At 47.2% G+C, this 18,675-nt stretch overlaps 1 protein-coding gene across 1 annotated transcript in view; it reads left to right on the forward strand.

The window, feature by feature from the left end:
- PACS1 (phosphofurin acidic cluster sorting protein 1) overlaps window positions 1–16,011 on the forward strand; it is a 550,726-nt gene extending 534,715 nt beyond the window's left edge. Inside the window, exon 24 of the mRNA XM_082271176.1 lies at window positions 15,402–16,011. Coding sequence (XP_082127302.1) covers window positions 15,402–15,517 — 116 coding nt within the window. The 3' untranslated portion in view covers window positions 15,518–16,011. The remainder of the gene's footprint in view (window positions 1–15,401) is intronic.
- Window positions 16,012–18,675: the final 2,664 nt, after the last annotated feature.

Below are 18,675 nucleotides of genomic sequence, written 5' to 3' on the forward strand. Positions count from 1 at the left end.
TGCCTTCACTGGGGCCATTCTGGACTTGGATCTGTTGGTGTCTCGCATCAACAGGCAGGTACAGAGGTTTGTGGCCCACCCTCGGGACTCTCTGGTAGACACCGCAGATGTGCTGGTGGCCCCCTGGGGCCAGTACCAGCTGATGTATGCCTTTCCCCCTCTCAAGTTGCTACCAAGACTTCTTCGCAGGAAGGAGGCGGAAGGGATTCCAGTCATTCTTGTGGCTCCGGACTGGCCTTGTCGCGCTTGGTATGCCGATCCGGTCAGGCTTATCGCAGATGCCCCGTGGAGACTTCCTCTCAGGGAGGATCTACTGTCTCAGGGGCCAATCTTCCATCCTGCTTTACAGTCACTGGTTTTGACAGCTTGGCTGTTGAAAGCCAGGTGCTAAAGGACAGGGAATTGTCTGCTACAGTGATTCCCACTCTGCTAAAAGCAAGGAAGGTGACTTCCCGGAAGATTTGTCATCGTACGTGGAAGTCGTACATTGCGTAGTGTAAGTACCTTGGGACCCACCCTCGCTCCTATTCGGTGGCTCGGATCTTGGCTTTCCTTCAACGGGAAGTTGATCATAAGTTGGCCTTGAGTACTATCAAGGGTCAGGTCTTGGCCTTGGCTGTTTTCTTCCAGAGGCAATTGGCTGCCCATTCCCTGGTACGTAGCTTCATCCAGGGGGTGCGGCACTTGGTACCTCCGGTGCGACCTCTTCTACCGCCTTGGGACCTAAATTTGGTGCTGTCGGTTCTCAAGAGGCCTCCCCTTGAGAATATTAGGGAGATTCTCCAGCTTACCTTGTCTCAGAAGGTGGCTTTCTTGGTGGCTCTCACCTCTGCGCGTAGGATGTCAGAACTGGTGGCGTTGTCCTGTCGTTCTCCCTATCTGGTGGTTCACAGGGGCAAGGCGGTACTTCGACCGGATCCGTCCTTTCTGCCGAAGGTGGTTTCCAGTTTTCACTTGAATGAGGACATCGTGTTACCTTCCTTGTGTTTTTAGCAAAAACATCCTAAGGAGTTTGCTCTGCATACCCTGGATGTTGTTCGGGCAATCAGAGTGTATTTGGCGTCTACTGAGTCTTTTCGCAAGTCTGACTCGCACTTTGTGCTCACGAATGGCCCTAAGAACGGGCTGCCTGCATCTGCTGTGACTGTTTCCAGATGGAGGTGGTGCAGACTTATTCCATTAAGGGTCGGGTTCCACCTTTCCCTGTCAAGGCGCATTCTACTCTGGTGCTTAGTTCTTCCTGGGCTTTTCGCCATCAGGCGTCTGTGCTTCAGGTGTGCAAGGCGGCGACCTGGTCGCCTTTTCACACCTTTACCAAATTTTATAAGGTGGATGTGCTGACATCTGCGGATGCCTCCTTTGGCCGCAAGGTTTAGCAGGCTGTGGTTTAGAGGGCCCCTTGGCCTTCCTTGAGGGTGTTTTTCTGTTTGTTTTCAGGTGGACCTCATCTGGTTGTTCTGATGAGTCCTGTGTTGCCTGGTTGGCCATGTTGGCCTTTGGGACTGTTTTTTCTCTGTTCTGCTGTTCCCTCCCCTCATTTGGGTATTGCTTTGGGGTGTCCCTACTGATATGCATCAGAGGACTGCGCCCATCAATGAACGATAGAGAAAACTGGATTTCTCTTAATTCCTCTGACAGTCGCCGCCCATTCATACAGTCTTCACGATTGGGTATTGGCCTCTCCGCAGGAGCAAGCTAGGCAGTAATTTTGTTAATACAACAAACATTAACATATAGACACACCCACAGGGGACCATCACTCTGGCCTATATCCTCCAGCCAGTACCACTCTAATCCAGTTCTTTGCTGCCTAGCGTCAGGAGTAGGCTAGATTTTCCCTGCTGGGACCTAGTGTCTCAGTTTTTTTCTTGTTTTATTTCTGGGCGGCGACTGTCAGAGGACGTAAGAGAAAATAGAATTTTTGTAAAATCTTACCGTAAAATTATTTTCTCTGAGTCCTCTGACAGTCGCCGCCCCCGCCCCTCTTTGGGGGTTGACAGTTTTTCATAGACTCCTTGCTACATAACTGGATTAGAGTGGTACTGGCTGGAGGATATAGGCCAGAGGGACTGCCCCCGGTGGGTGTGTCTATATGTTAATGTTTGTTGTATTAACAAAATTACTGCCTAGCTTGCTCCTGCGGGGAAGGCCATTACCCAATTGTGAAGACTGTATGAATGGGCGGCGACTGTCAGAGGACTCAGAGAAAAGAATTTTATGGTAAGATTTTACAAAAATTCTATTTCTCTGTCGCTCATTGACAGACGTAGTCTTCTTGATTCACAAGAACTGGGTTATGTTGTCTCCGCAGGAGTAGGACTAGGCAGAAAAGAAAAAACGTTCTGGCTCCACCCTAGGGGCAGTCCCAGAGGGTATATCCTCCCTCTCTCTGCTACAAGGCATCAGTTTTTTTCTGTCTAGTCAGGAGTAAGGACCTAAGTTCCTTGCTGGGATCTCTGGTCCTGGCAAGATTTTTTTTTAGAAAAAATATTTTTTAGATAGTTTTTCTCCAGTGTTTTTTCCTGTGAGATCTTCAAGCAAATACGCCGGACTGGGCGACACCAGTGGTCACCCCAGCCGGCCTACGAGCGCGCGCAGACCATTGCATTGCGCTTGGTCGGCCGCGACACATTCAAGTAAGTATGCAGGGCCGGGCGACGGGCTGGATGTTGAGATCCAGTGGTCACCCCGGTTTCTGCCTACGAGCGCGTGCAGACCAGAGCTCCGCGCTGGGTCGGCCGCGACGGAGTCCCATTGGAGGGACTGACCTTGCGAGTTAAAAGTCTCGCTTGGACGCCAGGAACCAGAGAGTCGAGGCGTCCGGAGTGGTCCACAACCCCCCACCCCGGTGGAGAGGGTATTGTGAAGAGAGGGTGCCTGTCGGTTCGGTATGGTGAGTAAACGTTCCCTTTTTTCCTCGTTATGAGGCAGTATGAATTATGGGCCCCTCCATACATGGTCAGTATCTGTCTGACACTAAAAGTCCCCCTTGTAAATACAGCATGTGTTTGGTGGGAAGTGGACTTGGTTTGAGAGCTAACACTCTACCCAGCAGACTGTAGTATTACAGCAGACATAGGAGGTATAATCCTACCTTAATTGTAGTGTACCTCCTGCAGATCGATAAACCGCCATTTAGCAGAGATGCAGGTGGATGTGCTGGGAAAAACGATTTCGGCAGTCCGCCACCATTTTGCCGTAGACCGGGTGCATGAATGTCCTCAGGTCACGCCGGCCGCCATGTTTTTGGAGTCTATTGTCTCCTGTATGGGGGCGGCCATGTTTGATGAGCCCAGCTACCTCGTGGAGAGCTGGGAACGCCGGAAGGCGTACACAGGGGGCGGAGCCACGTCCTTCTACCCGGGAAAACTAACACAGCTCTTTCCAGTCTGTAAAAGACAGACGCTGACTGCAGTTGGTTGGAAACTTCTCTGCATCGGGTGGTGAGCCTTGAGGGTCCCTCTCTCTCTCTGTGGGGATCAAGAAGCAGGTACTCTGAGGGGCGCTATTGCGCTAGGGGGATACACATTAAAAAAAAAAAAAAAAGAGGTATTTTTTATTTAAATAAAAAAAAAAAAAAAAGTTTTTGTTTTTTCTGGCAGAGGTGTCCTGAATTAACATGGACCCTGCCACTCATGTATCTCCACCGGATCCCCTCGAGGTGTCTGCAGGATCCTCCAGCACCCCACTGACGGTTAAATCATTGTCAGCTATTATGGAAACTTTTGTGTCCCGGGTGGAAGTGGCTTGTCAGGGACAGGGCGCAAGAAAGCGACCCCCGCCTAACCCCTTATTATCTGAAACTTCGGATTCAGAATCTGAGCCTATTTCTGCAGTTGCAGGTACTTCATCTGGGATTGGTGTCTCGGGTACTGTCTCTTCAGACAGTGAGGAGGATGTTTCGGCATCAGCCATAGCCCGATGCGTTGGTAAACGCACTCATTGTATCTGTTCAAGAAACCTTAAGATTACAGGGTATTCCGTCGGAAATAGCTGAAACTGAAATCCCCTTTGGGACTAAAAAACGCATCAAAGTAGCGAAGGTTTTTCCATTGCCCAAATGTTTTGGCAATCCAATCAAAGAAGAATGGAGTCTGCCAAAACGCACTTCTGTTATTTCTAAACGCATTAACAGGCGTTATCCGTTTGAGGAAACCCTCATTAAGAAATGGACAGAACCACCTGTGGTGGATTCACCAATTGCTAGATTGAATAAAGCCACGGTTATTCCTTTAGAAGACGCCCCGTCTTTTAAAGATCCAGTGGATCGCAAGATAGAAGCTATGTCTCGCACCATGTTTTCCTTGATTGGATCAGCTTTCAGACCAATAATTGCTATTGGACTGGTTTCGCAGACTGTAACTGAATGGACCAAGTGGTTGCGCCGGGACTTAGAAGAAGTCCCTCAGGCGGTATCAGATTTGTTGGAACAAATGATACAGGGGTTACAGTTTGTGTGTGATGCGGCGTTAGACGCCACTCCATTATTGCCGCGAGCATCAGTTTCAGCAGTGGTTCTCAGGTGTACACTGTGGCTAAAAGGTTGGTTAGCCGACCAAGGTTCCAAAAAAGCATTGGCTAATATCCCCTTTTTAGGAGAGCGTCTATTTGGAGCCAACTTAGATGAGATCATTAAGGATCTCACGGGAGGAAAGAGCACCTTTTTACCGCAAAATGTTAAAGGTAAAGGACCTCGTCAAAGACGAGGGCCTTCTTTCTCTGCTCACAAAAAGTTTTTTCGTCCCGCGGGTGAAAAAATTAAGTCCTCCAAAGCTCCTTCAGGAGGCTTCAGGGGACGTTGGTCGGGCAAGCAAATGCCCGCCCCCTCCAGACCTGAAGATAAATCGTCCAAAGCCTGAAGGTGCGCCCCCACCCATAACTGGGGTGGGGGGACGTCTTCGCCGGTTCCCGGATCCTTGGCTTTCCAGAATCCCGGACAAGTGGGTTTGCAAAGTCATAAGGTCAGGGTACAAGATCGAGTTTCGATCTCTCCCACCGGTGCGATTCTTCCCTTCCAATATCCGACTATCCCCAGATCGTCTAGAAGATCTGCGGAGAGCAGTCACGGATTTACTACAACAAGGAGTGGTAGTCCACGTTCCTTGGACAGAACGTTTTCAGGGGTTTTATTCAAACCTATTTACAATACCCAGGAAAGAGGGCAAAGTGCGTCCAATTCTGGACTTAAGGGCACTCAATTCCTTTCTCAACATAAGAAAATTCAAGATGGAATCCATTCGCACAGTAGCAGCCTTCCTGCATCCAGGGGATGTCCTAGCGTCCATAGACATCAAGGACGCCTATCTTCACATTCCCATTTTCGCAGGACATCAGCGGTTTCTACGCTTTTCCGTAGAAGAGAACCACTATCAGTTTGTGGCGTTACCTTTCGGTCTCGCCACGGCTCCTCGGGTCTTCACGAAGGTGTTGGCCCCAATGTTGGCACTACTGCGCCAAAGAGGCATATCGATTCTAGGTTACCTAGACGATCTCCTGCTTCATGCAGAGTCTCCTCAGACCCTGCTACAAAACATAGAAATTACTATAATTTCTTTACAGGAATTCGGGTGGCTGGTGAACCAGCAAAAGTAATTTCTGGTTCCCACCCAGAGGCTCGAATATCTGGGTCTAATTCTAGACACAGTCAGGACAAGAGTTTTCCTTCCGGTAGGGAAACTCCGGAAGATTCAATCAGCAGTCCAGTGGTTACTATCCAACAGCTGGTCTTCTCTTCGAACTTGCATGAGGGTTCTGGGGTTGATGGTGGCTTCCTTCGAAGCAGTCCCATTTGCCCAGTCCCATACCCGAATTCTTCAGCAAGAGATTCTTCTCAGATGGAATCGGAATCCGGAATCCCTGGACAATCGGATCCGATTGAGCAAACAGACCAGAGAGTCTCTGGTCTGGTGGCTTCGGTCTCCGATGCTCAGCCAGGGAAAGTCATTTCTGCCAATATATTGGACGATAGTGACCACGGATGCCAGTCTATCCGGATGGGGAGGAATTCTCGGTCAGTTATCTGTCCAGGGACTTTGGTCCCCGGAAGAATCCAGGTTGCCGATAAATGTATTGGAACTGAGAGCGATCAGACTTTGTCTGATTCACTGGACTGAGCAGCTCCAGGGCAGCCCGGTTCGGATCCAGTTGGACAACGCCACGGCCGTGGCTTATGTCAATCACCAGGGGGGCACCAAGAGTGTCCGAGCGGCCAAGGAAGTGGCTTGCATTCTTCGCTGGGCGGAACGATTTGTTCCAGCGATCTCTGCGCTGTTCATTCCGGGGGTGGAAAATTGGCAGGCAGATTATCTCAGCCGTCAGACTCTGGATCAGGGGGAATGGTCCCTCCATCCAGAAGTCTTCCACCAGTTGTGCCTACGTTGGGGCACCCCGGATGTGGATCTGTTGGCATCACGATTCAACAGGAAAGTACAGAGATTCGTGGCTCACTCCCGCGATCCTCTAGCAGAGACCGCAGACGCACTGATCGCCCCGTGGGGGCAATACCAGCTAATGTATGCCTTCCCTCCTCTCGGGTTACTGCCAAGACTTCTTCGCAGGATAGAGGAGGAAGGAATTCCAGTAATCCTGGTAGCTCCGGACTGGCCTCGCCGAGCGTGGTACGCCGACTTGGTCAGACTGGTGGCGGACGTCCCGTGGAGACTTCCTCTCACGGAGGACCTACTGTCTCAGGGACCGATCTTCCATCCTGCTTTACGATCGCTGGCTTTAACGGCCTGGCTATTGAGATCCAGGTGCTGAAGGACAAGGGATTGTCAGCTTCAGTTATTCCTACTCTAGTTAAAGCAAGGAAAGCGACTTCCAGAAAGATTTATCATCGCACATGGAAGTCCTACATTGCATGGTGTGAACCTCTGGGGTTCCGTCCACGGTCTTATTCGGTTAGTAGAATATTAGCTTTTCTGCAACAAGGGGTTGAGCAGAAACTGGCCTTGAGTACTATCAAGGGTCAGGTCTCAGCATTAGCTATCTTCTTTCAGAAGCCTTTGGCTACTCATTCCTTGGTGCGGAATTTCATCCAGGGGGTGCGACATCTGGCTCCGCCAGTGCGCGCGCCGTTACCACCCTGGGATCTTAATTTAGTATTGTCGGTTCTTCAGAAACCTCCCTTTGAAGATATTAGGGAGATTCCTCTACCTACGTTGTCCCAGAAGGTGGCCTTCTTGGTGGCTATCACTTCTGCACGCAGGGTGTCAGAACTGGCCGCATTATCTTGTCGTTCCCCATATCTGGTGGTTCATAGAGATAAGGTGGTTCTTCGTCCGAATCCATCCTTCCTACCAAAAGTGGTTTCAGAATTTCATCTGAATGAAGAAATTGTATTACCTTCCCTGTGTCCTAAGTCCAGTCATCCTCGGGAGTTTGCTTTACACTCCTTGGATGTGGTCCGGGCGATCAGGGTATACTTGAAAACGACAGACTCGTTTCGCAAGACGGATTCACTTTTTGTGATCCCGGATGGACCCAAAAAGGGGTTGCCTGCATCTGCCGCGACTATTTCCAAATGGATCAGACAGACGGTGGTACAGGCTTATTCTATTAAGGGTCGGGAGCCCCCGTTCCCTGTTAAGGCGCACTCCACTCGGGCACTTAGTGCGTCATGGGCCTTTCGCCATCAGGCGTCAGTGGTCCAGGTGTGCAAGGCGGCTACCTGGTCGTCGGTGCATACCTTTACAAAACATTATAAAGTTGATGTAATGGCATTGTCTGATGCCTCGTTTGGCCGCAAGGTTTTGCAGGCCGCCATTTGAGGAGACCAGTGGTCTACCTCGAGGGTTTTTTTCCGTTGGAATTTTTATTTGAGTCTCATTCTTTGTTTATAATGAGCCTTTAAAACTTCTAGTTTGGCACCGGTTGGGCCTTCTAGATTGGATTTTGATTTCTGTCAATCCCACCCCTCATTTGTGGCACTGCTTCTGGATGTCCCAGTTCTTGTGAATCAAGAAGACTACGTCTGTCAATGAGCGACAGAGAAAATCGGATTTTTGTAAGATCTTACCGTAAAATCCTTTTCTCTTAGCTCATTGACAGACGTAGTACCCGCCCCTCTATCATTGAGTTGGGTTGGGTTAAATTCTCTGTTGCTGCTTTGTGACAGAACTGATGCCTTGTAGCAGAGAGAGGGAGGATATACCCTCTGGGACTGCCCCTAGGGTGGAGCCAGAACGTTTTTTCTTTTCTGCCTAGTCCTACTCCTGCGGAGACAACATAACCCAGTTCTTGTGAATCAAGAAGACTACGTCTGTCAATGAGCTAAGAGAAAAGGATTTTACGGTAAGATCTTACAAAAATCCGATTTTTTTGACTTGCCGTAAAACCCTTTTCTCTTAGGTTCATTGACTGACACAGTACCCGCCCCTCTACTTTTTTGGAGTGGGTTGGTGTGCTTTTCTCTGACACTGCTTTGATTCAAAACTGACATCCTATGCAGGAAGAGAGAGGGTATAACCCTAGGGACTGCCTATAGGCGTACCCAGTAATTCTTTCTGCCTAGTGTCCTACTCCTGTAGGGGGTGGTATTACCCTACTGATATATATCAGAGGACTGCGTCCGTCAATGAACCTAAGAGAAAAGGGTTTTATGGTAAGTCAAAAATCCATTTTTTTTTTTTTTTTTATAGAAACTAAAAATGCAGTCACCAGCAGTCAAAAGCAAAACATTTTATCGCTCTCCACTCAAATTTCCCAATTTCCCACTCTTCAGCTTCCAACCCCGCAAAATGTGGCAAATGTGTGTTGGTTGCAGCACAAAACTCTGCTTTGCAGTGCTGTCTCAATGAATAGAAGTGTAACAGAACAGGACACCCCTGACTGGGTACCTCCGTTGACAGATGCTACTAGTGCTTCCCTAGGGGGCTCCAAGCACTCCACCAGACACCGTAACAACTTCAGACCCCACGAACCACCGCAGCTTGGTTAGGGTCTCGCCGTCTCCTACCCACCCTGGACCTACGACAAGGCTCCAGGTTCCCATGGGTGAACCTCTCTTTTCCCAGAGAGGGCAGCAGAACAAGCTCTTACACAAGTTCTTACAAGAGCTTAGTGATTATCTACGGGAATATGGAAGACCATAGCAATCCCTTGTAGCATATTCCCCCAATAAGAGACAGGACTCTAGAATGAGGGTGAAGTAACTCTAGAACAACTTTATCGTACAAGAAACAGACTTATATACAGTTTTCACCCACAAGGTTACCGCCTAGGTGGACCTTGTTAAAGACTGGACGTGACATTCACAATCCAATAGGAACAGGGTTTTACACTCCCATACAGTGTACACAATTCCTCCCCTCTGGCTGATTATAGTAGCATATGCAGATGAAAGTGTATACAGGAACTAAACTATAATTATCTAGCCATCTGGACAGAACAATGTGAGGTCATTAACATTTAACAATGGAACAGACAGGTAAACTTTAACACAATACACATTCCCTCCCAATACACAAACAATAGGGAAGTCTGCGAATGACAGTCTTTCTGTCTCTCTCACAGCCAAGCATGGAATACACTGTGTAAGGTGGTATTAAATCTTCATATTTCTATATGAAGATTTTGCTGACAAATATTGAAGCAATCCAAACCATTACTTATCTGCCTTTCACGCATAGTGACGGTTAGTACCGTCACAAGAACCCTCTGGAAATGTCACTCTTGAAAAGCAATACACATTTTAGATAAATACATCTGTAGATCTACCTAAATCTGCCTCTTGTCTGATGTGTTACCTTACATGCACTCTGAAATGTTTGTGTACCATGTCATGCCAGGAGACAGTAGTTAATTAAACCCGAACACATTCCCAACCAGGATCTTTTCAAAGCTTACTAGCCAAAATGTTTCAAAACATAAGGTAGTAGCTTCTTCTTCAGGAGTAACATCAGCAATATCGAGTGTGTACCAGCTACTGTATTGTACAACCTGTTGTGGATTTGGTACATTTAGGATTACAATATAAACAAATGTAGATTTAAATTTTCTTGTTACTTTAGGATATTTTTAGTTTTCTACACAATAATTAAAGTTAACCTGTCATGAGCATAAAACCAGGGCTGCCATTACTTGCCTCTGGAATTACTAGTTTCTCTATCGTTCATTGACAGATGCAGTTCTCTCTGATCCATATCCGTAGGGTTATACTGCCCCCTACAGGAGTAGGACACTAGGCAGAAAAAAGTTCTGGCTACGCCTATGGGCAGTCCCAGAGTGTACACCCTCTCTTAATGCAAAAGATTGTCAGTTTTACCTAGTTCCTTGCTGGGATCTTTGGTCCTGGCATGGAAGTAATTTCCCATACCCATTGGTCACCCTTGTCTGGCCATCGAGCACGTGCAGGCCTTAGCTTCCCGCTGGGTCGGCCGCGACATAGTCCCACTGGACGGGGACTGGCCCCACGAGTTAAAAGTCTCGCCAGGACGCACACGACAGGGTTTCGGCTTATGTCACAGCGTTCCTGTTTGGCCGACAGCCCCCCCTACTCCGGTGGTGTGGGGTCCTGTCATGAGATGGCGCCTGCCTGTGTTCCTGGTATCGTAAATAAACATCCCCTCCCTGGTGGATTTTGGGGTGGATGCGGGCCCTCTCTCTGGGATGGTCGGACCCTCACACTCCTGGGTTTCCCTCTGTCCTGTTAAATGTCATTTTTGTAATTTTTTTGCAAATTTTGCTGGCGGGTTCCTCAGGTTCCGTATGGACCCTGCAGGCCATGTATCCCCACCTGACACCCTCACGAAGGCTACAGGGCCTTCCGGAACTCCACTGTCCTTCAATGCATTTTCGGCGGTTCGGGAAGCTTTTGGGCCCAGGTGGAGGTGGAAGGTGTGCTGAAACATTTCCCCACCTACCCCTGCCTCCTCTGAAGTCTCAGATTCTGGGTTTGACTCTGCCGCCGCAGACGTGGGCCTCCCTGCCGGGTTTGGTACCTCGCGCCCTGTCTCCTCGGTGATGAGGACGACATTTCACCTCCCCTGCCATGCATGATACAGGCACTGGTGGATGCACTGGTTGTTTTGGTGTGTGACACCCTGCAATTTGGAGGATGCATTGGCTGCTGCGCCAGGGGCGCAGGTAGCGTCGGGCACTCACATGCCATCCGGAGCAGCTTGTTTTGCTAGCAGGCTCATGTAGGATGGGACCGTCTGAGACGTTCCCCTAGGGTGTCTAAGCGCCTGCTAGACGTTACCCTTTTGTGGAGTCTCTGGTACTGTGGACTGTTCCACCTATGGTGGACGTGCGGTCTCTAGGGTGCATTGACCTACCGTTGTTCCGGTGGAGGAATCCACGTCCTTTAAGGACTTGGGGGGGATAGCATGGAGTGGGCTGTGGCTCGCAATCTGTACTCCCTGGGGGTTCTGCACTGGGCTCAGTGTTCATGATTGCCCCTGCCACACAGACTCTGCCTGATGGGCGGAGTTCCAATGCTGTGACCTGGTGAGGGGCAAGTCCCTCCTGCCCTGGGAGAGCTGTTGGACCAGCTGGTGCAGCGGCTGCGATTTGTTTGCAATGCCGTGCTGGACTCCTTTTCTTGGGTGGTCATCCGGTGTATACTTGACTGAAGTGTCGGTCTGCAGATCAAACCTCTAAGAAGACCTTAACCGATCTCTCCTTTCAGGGGGATCACCTGTTTGGCGCTGCCCTGGGGGACATTATACAAGGGTCTCACGAGGGGAAGAGTGTTTTCTTCCACAGGCTACCAAGGGTAAGGGCCTTCGTCGCGGACGGGGTCCCTCCCTTTCGGCTCACCACAGTTTCTTCATCCCTCGAGGACAGTTGATGTGGCAAAGTCCTTCAAGACTTCTTCTGGTGGTTCCAAACTACCCTAATCTGGACAAGAGATCTTTTTTTTCCAGGTCTGTGGATGAGGCCTACTCGGCCTCAAGGTGCGTCTTCACCCATCTATGGGGTGAGGGGTCGTCCTTGCCTGTTCTCGGACCTATGGCTGGCCCGGATCCCCATCAGCTGGGTTCAGGGGGTCATGCGGTCCAGTTGCAAGACCGACTTTCGATCCATTTTTTCCAGTGAGTTTTTCTCTTCCAATGTACGGCTGTCCCCGGATCGCTTCCAGGCGCTCTGTGGGGCAGTTCAGGCTCTGGTTCAACAAGCTGGACCTTCTGGCCCTTTGATGGTTCTGTGCGGATCAGACATTCAAGGAGGTATTGGTTCGCATGATGGTTGCTTCCCTGCATCAGGGGGATTCCTGGCCTCCATAGACAAGACATCAGGATGCCTACCTTCACATCCTGTTGTGTTCAGGACACCAACGGGTTCTCCGTTTTTACCATGGGGAAGGATCTCTATCAGTTTGTGGCATTACCCCTTGTTCTTGCTTCTGCTACTCGTGTCTTTACAATGGTGTTGGCTCCGGTCCTGGCGCTGTTGTGGCAGCAGGGCATATCAGTCTGGGGTTCCTGGCTGATATGCTTTTCCGTGTGGAGTCCCCTACGGTGCTGACAAACAAATTTGGAAGTCATCATGAGAATTCTGGAGGATTTCAGGTGGGTTCTGAACCTTCAGAAGTCATCCCTGGTCCCTTCCATGAGACTGGACTATCTAAGCCTGACTTTGGACTCGCCCTCAGTCAGGGTGTTTTCTCCCTCCGGGGAAAAAACTCTTGGAACTTCAGTCTGCGGTTCAACTGTAACTGTCCCGCACATGGTCGTCCTGTATGCGAGTTCTGGGACTGATGGTGCCGTCTTTCGAGATGGTCCCTTTTGCTCAATCCCTCTCGGGGATTCCCCAGAAGGCAATCCTTCTCGAATGGGACTAGAATCCAAACTCTCCAGACTTTCGGATCCGGCTGAGCTGGCTGATCAGGGAGTCTTGATCTGGAATCCTTCCTTCCCTTTTTCGTGAACAATTATCACAGCGGATGCAAGCCTGTCCGGGTGGGGAGGAGTCCTCGGCAGGTTCTCTGCTTCGGGAGTATGGTCCCTGGAGGATCCAGGTTGCGGATCAATGTCCTGGGGTTGACAGCGATCCGGCTTTGCCTGGTTCAATGGATCGGGCACCTGCAGCTGTCCGGTGCATGTTCAGTCGACTACGCCACGACCATGGGTTATGTCCTTCACCAAGGGGGCAGTGCTCCTTGTTCCAGCTCTTCCGCTGTTCCCTTTCCAGGTGTGGAAACTTTGGTGGGCAGATTGTCTTAGTCGACAGGCCTTGGATGCAGGAGAATGGCCCCTTCATCCGGAGGTGTTTCAGCAGTTGTGCCTTCGTTGGGGGCACTCCAGACGTGGACCTGTTGGCATCGCATCTACAGGATAGTGCTGCGGTTTGTGGCCCGCTCCTGGGACCCTCTGGCGGGTGCAATTGTGGCACCATGGTTTCTGTCATGGGCAAGAACATTTGCTAAGTTCAACTTGAACGATGCCATGGAGTTTAGCATGGTCACCTGCACACAACTGCCGCAGGTATGGTCGTGTGTGCGTGCTCACGGATGGGCCAAGGAAAGTATCGGCTACGGTCTGCCTTTCCTCCTCCCAAGTCGCTACCAAGAATTTTTCACAGGATCAAGGCGGAAGGGATTCTGGTCTTTCTTGTGGCTCCGGACTAGCCTCATTGAGCTTGGTACGCCGGCCTGGTCAGGCTAGCCGCACACCCTCCTTGGAGAATTCCTCTCAGGGAGGAGTTATTGTCTCCAGGGCCCATCTCCCATCTGACTTTACGGTCGCTAAACTTGACGACTTGTCTGTTAAAAGCCAGGTGCTGAAGGACGGGGATTTGGCTGCTTAATTGATTCCTACCCTGCTTGAAGCGTGATAAGCGACTTCCAGGGTGATTTTTGTTAATCGTACGAGACAGTCGTACATTGCGTGGGCTCCCCCTCGCTTTTACTCGTTGGCCTGGATCTTGGCTTCCTTCAATGGGGAGTTGATCAAAAGTTGGCCTTGAGTACGGTCAAGGGTCAGGTTTCGGCAAAATTCTTCCAAAGGCCGTTGGCCGCCTGTGCCCTGGTGCGTGACTTCTTCCAGGGGGTGCGACACTTGGTACTTCCGGTGCGACCTCCGTCACCAACTGGGGACCTTGATTTGATGCGGTCGGTTCTTTAAGAACCTCTGTTTGCGAGTATTCGAGGGTATCCCCTGCCTACCTTATTACGGAAGGTGGCCTTCTTGGTTGCTGTCACTCTGCGCGCAGGTGTCGGCACTGGCGACATTGTCCTGTCGCTCTCCCTATATGTTGATCATGGGGCCATGTGGTGCTTTGTCTGAATCCATCCTTCCCTTCGAAGGTGCTTTCTAGTTTTCCCTTGCACAGGGACATTGTATTCCCATCTTGTGTCCTGAGCCCTCACATCCTAAGGAATGTGCATTGCTTACTCTGTTTAGAGTTAGAGCACTCAAGGTGTACATGGAGACTACTGAGTCTTTTCATAAGTCAGGCTCGCTCTCTGTACTTACGGATGGCTCGTGAACGGGACTGCCTGCGCCTGCTGTGTCTATTCCCGGATGGATCGGACAGACGGTGGTGCAGGTTTATTCAATTATGGGTCAGGTCCTACCATTCCCTGTTTCGGCGCGTTCTACTCATGCGCCTAGTGCTTCCGGGGCTTTTTGCCTTGTAGGCATCTGTGCTCCAGGTTGCAAGACGGCTACCTGGCCGTCTGTTCACACCTTTGCCAAATTTTATAAGGTGGATGTGCTGGCATCTGCAGATGCCTCTTTTGGCCGCAAAGTTTTTTTGCTGGCGGCTGTCTGGAGGGCTTTTGGCTTTCCTTGAGGGCCTTTACTGTTTGTTTTAGGTGGGTCTCATCTTTTGTTCTGCTGAGTCCTATGTTGCCTGGTTGGCTATGTTTAGCCTTGGGGATTTGTTCTTTTCTGCTGTTCCCACCCCTCATTTTATGGCACTGCTTTGGGACATCCTTACTGATATGGATCAGAGAGAACTACATTTGTCAATGAACAATAGAGAAAACTGGATTTTTGGTTTGAGTGTATTATGTCTGATAGAAAGTTGGCAAGGCAGAATAAAACATGCACAACCGGCTGGAGATCTAACAGTTTGCATTTTTTTTAAAAAAAACAATAGGTATATTTACTTTCATCTCATTGTATTTAAATTATATTACTGTTGTGTTACTATACCCTTCAGCATGCTTTTCTGCATTTTTAATCAATTAAGTTTTTGTTTACTGTGCATACCCTAAAATCATTGCTTTTCTAGGACATCCGTTTGTTTTTTTTGTCATATTTTGTCTTGTCTGTTTTTTTTTTTCATCACAACCTGTTTTTTTCCCCTACTAGTTATCTTTTGCATTTCTGTTTATTGTTCTGATGTTAAGCACCTATTGTTTCTTGCCTTAAAAGGTCCCATTTGTATTTCGATCAGCATGTTAAAACCACAGTTTTTAAAAGGGTTTTATTTTATCTTTTTATGTCTTTTAGTGACGGTTGATGGTCGCCTCTTTGGGGATGTGAAGTTTTTCCAAGTGGCATCTCAATGGCCAACTCATGTCAAATATTTTCCTGTCGGCATTTTCAGCTCAGCTGGAAAACCCTAGTGTAAATGGATATGCATATACTTGCAGCATCCAATTTTTAACCTAAACTTGTTTCCCTCATGAACTGTGACACTGTATTATTGGTCGATATTTGTTGATACAGCTTTCATTATCCATAGTTAGGAGTCAAAGGGTATCTCTTAGTGATAGTCAAAAGGATGATGTGTTGTAACCAATAAAAGCAAATCAGACACTAGCTTTATCTGAAATAGTGCTGCATGCCTGATTAGTTCCACTTTGAGTTACTGCATATCATTGCTATTTGCATTGATCCAAAACAAAATCTAAAGTCTCTAATCTCCTGGATTGTTACTGTTGTCCTATCTGTTAATAGTTTCACTTCTACATACATATGCCATATACTGTTGCATATACCATATGTGACCTTGTCAAAAGAGATCCATAAACATGCTTAATGTATGATTTTATGTATTATTGTGACATTCATTTCTTTGACAAGCACAAAAGCTAATATAGTTGCACTTTTTGCAGTGCGGCTTTTAATTTGCCTTAAACTAATATAGTGCCAAGATGACAAATGATAGCAAACTCCTAACAACAAGGGCACTTTGATAAATACCCTCCACAACCTTTAAGAAATATTACACCAGTACATATGTGAATTGTATATGTGTGTGTAAAAATAAATATATAAAATCAGTTGGTAATGAACTTGGATTAAAGTAACCCTATACATCAGTTTTGGATAATGCTGTTGACATAGCTGTAGGTAAATGCCTTTTTTTTAATTTCAGATTCAAGGTTCTGTGAAAAACATTGTGTTCAGTTCTGACAAAATTATCCAGTACTATGCTTGATCAACAAATTAGGTATATAACGTGAGATTTGTGATTATGGTGCATTAGAAAATGTAGCCTGACGTACTTTAGAAAATGGCAAAAGAAAAATGCCACTTAAGAATACACATGGAATTGTTGAATGAAAGTACAAACTATGCATTACTATAGAGTTGTACAGAAGTACATGCAATGCTGTTACATTAATAAACCCAGTACAGAGTAGATACTGTAATTTATACAGTATCTTTTCACAGACATCAGACTGCTGTAGAATAATTAATTAATTGATGCATGTTGCAGATCTATTTTGTTGGAAAGATTTGTTACATTCTTTAGAGGTTCCCAAACATGTCAAGCTACATGCACATATATATGCAAAGATCTGTTACCTTCAGACTAAAACATTACACACACTAGGACACTGTTACATGCAGATAGCTGAATTGCTTTTTTTACATACATGTAGCGCTCTGTCAGGTGTAAATTGTTACATGCACATTTATATATACTTTTTAAAACATCTGAACCACCAGGAGATAAAATGAAGTCTGCTACATAAAGTCATTTGAAAACTCCATCAGCTGTGCAAACACTCCTAGGCTTCTGATCCCTGTGTATCCCTGCACACTCCATATTAGCATATTTAAACATTTTCAGGGTTTTTTTTTTTTTTTTGCATTCTTAATTTGACTAATTTTTAATGTCCTAATGTGTGTTTGAGTATATGGTTTCCAAAGCACAATGATCTTCAGCACCTGATGGGATTCAGACAAACTTGCCCTTTTTAGTCTTCCTTTTTTGTCATTTGCCCTTCTGTCCTATTTTTTGGTGTTGCACAAATGTATATAATTTGCTTGCCAGCTTCTTCTCATGTTTTATATTGTTTTTATTATTTTCATTAAAGTTTATGTAATTTATAAACCTTCGGTGTTATTGAATGGTCTGTGAACACTGTTATTGTTAAATATGTTGAAGTAATACATAGAACAAAGAAAGCTGGTTGTTGTTTTTTTGTTTGATTTTTTTTACAAAATGGAGGTATAGTGCATTTGCAGTGCTTCACTTTTTTCATATTTCCTAATGTTACAGCCTTATTCCAAAATGGATTAAATTCATTATGTCCTTTAAAACACTGAATTAAGTTTTAAAGAACATTATGTTTGTTCGTACGAGCATGCTGAAAAATCAGCAGTCGGCCTGCTCCTGATCAGCGCTCTCAGCCACTGGAGTGTTCTGGGGGTGGGGGGGTTGTGATATTTCCTAAAATAGTCTAGCAGAGCAGTTGAAACAATACATATGTGATCAGCCCTTTGTGATCTGATGCCTTTACATACAGCCCAGCTCTCAAATTGTAAGCATAATTCATAAATCCTGATGTGATAGTACTACATTCATACCAAGCATATATCTGAATGTATACGAAAATACTCATCACATTATACCAAATACCCCTATGTTATGTAGGAAGCCGATGGACACATTACCTCTTTTGAGAAAGCCCTACATAAAAGCCATATCATGTCTGTCAAATCATGATTTTGTTATATGCAGCAATACGCTGGTGGTTGGACTCTAGAATACAGCCAACTGAAAATATTATTGCAGTTAGAAAAACTATGATGGAGGGAGTGTCCATGGAACTATCACAAAACAATTCATCATCCTCCTCAGCACATTTCTCAGAACCTTTTATTGTCTCACCCTCCTCAGGGACCAGAAAAGATGGGTACATCTGCAGTTCATAAGCTTTCAGTTTTCCATTGAAACTTTGAACGAATGCCAAGAGCCATCACTAAAGCCTATTACACACTGCTAGATTTTTTTGGTTTAACAAAAAAAATAAAAATAGACAGCTCTAATGACAATTGACAATTCAATGTTATTACAGTGATCTCCATTTCTGGTCGTCTTGGAGGTATGTTTGGGATCGTTATGTTGGAATATTGCCCTGCGGCCCAGTCTCCGAAGAGAGGGGCTCATGCTCTGCTTCAGTATGTCACAGTAAATGTGAGCATTCAGGGTTCCCTCAATGAACTGTAGCTCCCCAGTGCCGGCAGCACTCATGCAGCCCCAGACCATGACACTCCCACCACCATGCTTGACTGTAAGCAAGACACACTTGTCTTTATACTCCTCACCTGTTTGCCGCCACACAAGCTTGACACCATCTGAACCAAATAAGTTTATCTTGGTCTCATCAGACCACATGACATGGTTCCTTTAATCCATGTCCTTAGTTTGCTTGTCTTCAGCAAACTGTTTGCGGGCTTTCTTGTGCATCATCTGTAGAAGAGCCTTCCTTCTGGGACGACAGCCATGCAAACCAATTTGATGCAGTGTGCAACGTATGGTCTGAGC

The sequence above is a fragment of the Pelophylax lessonae genome, assembly GCF_965119305.1.
Source record: "Pelophylax lessonae genome assembly, chromosome: 10".
NCBI lineage: Eukaryota > Metazoa > Chordata > Amphibia > Anura > Ranidae > Pelophylax > Pelophylax lessonae.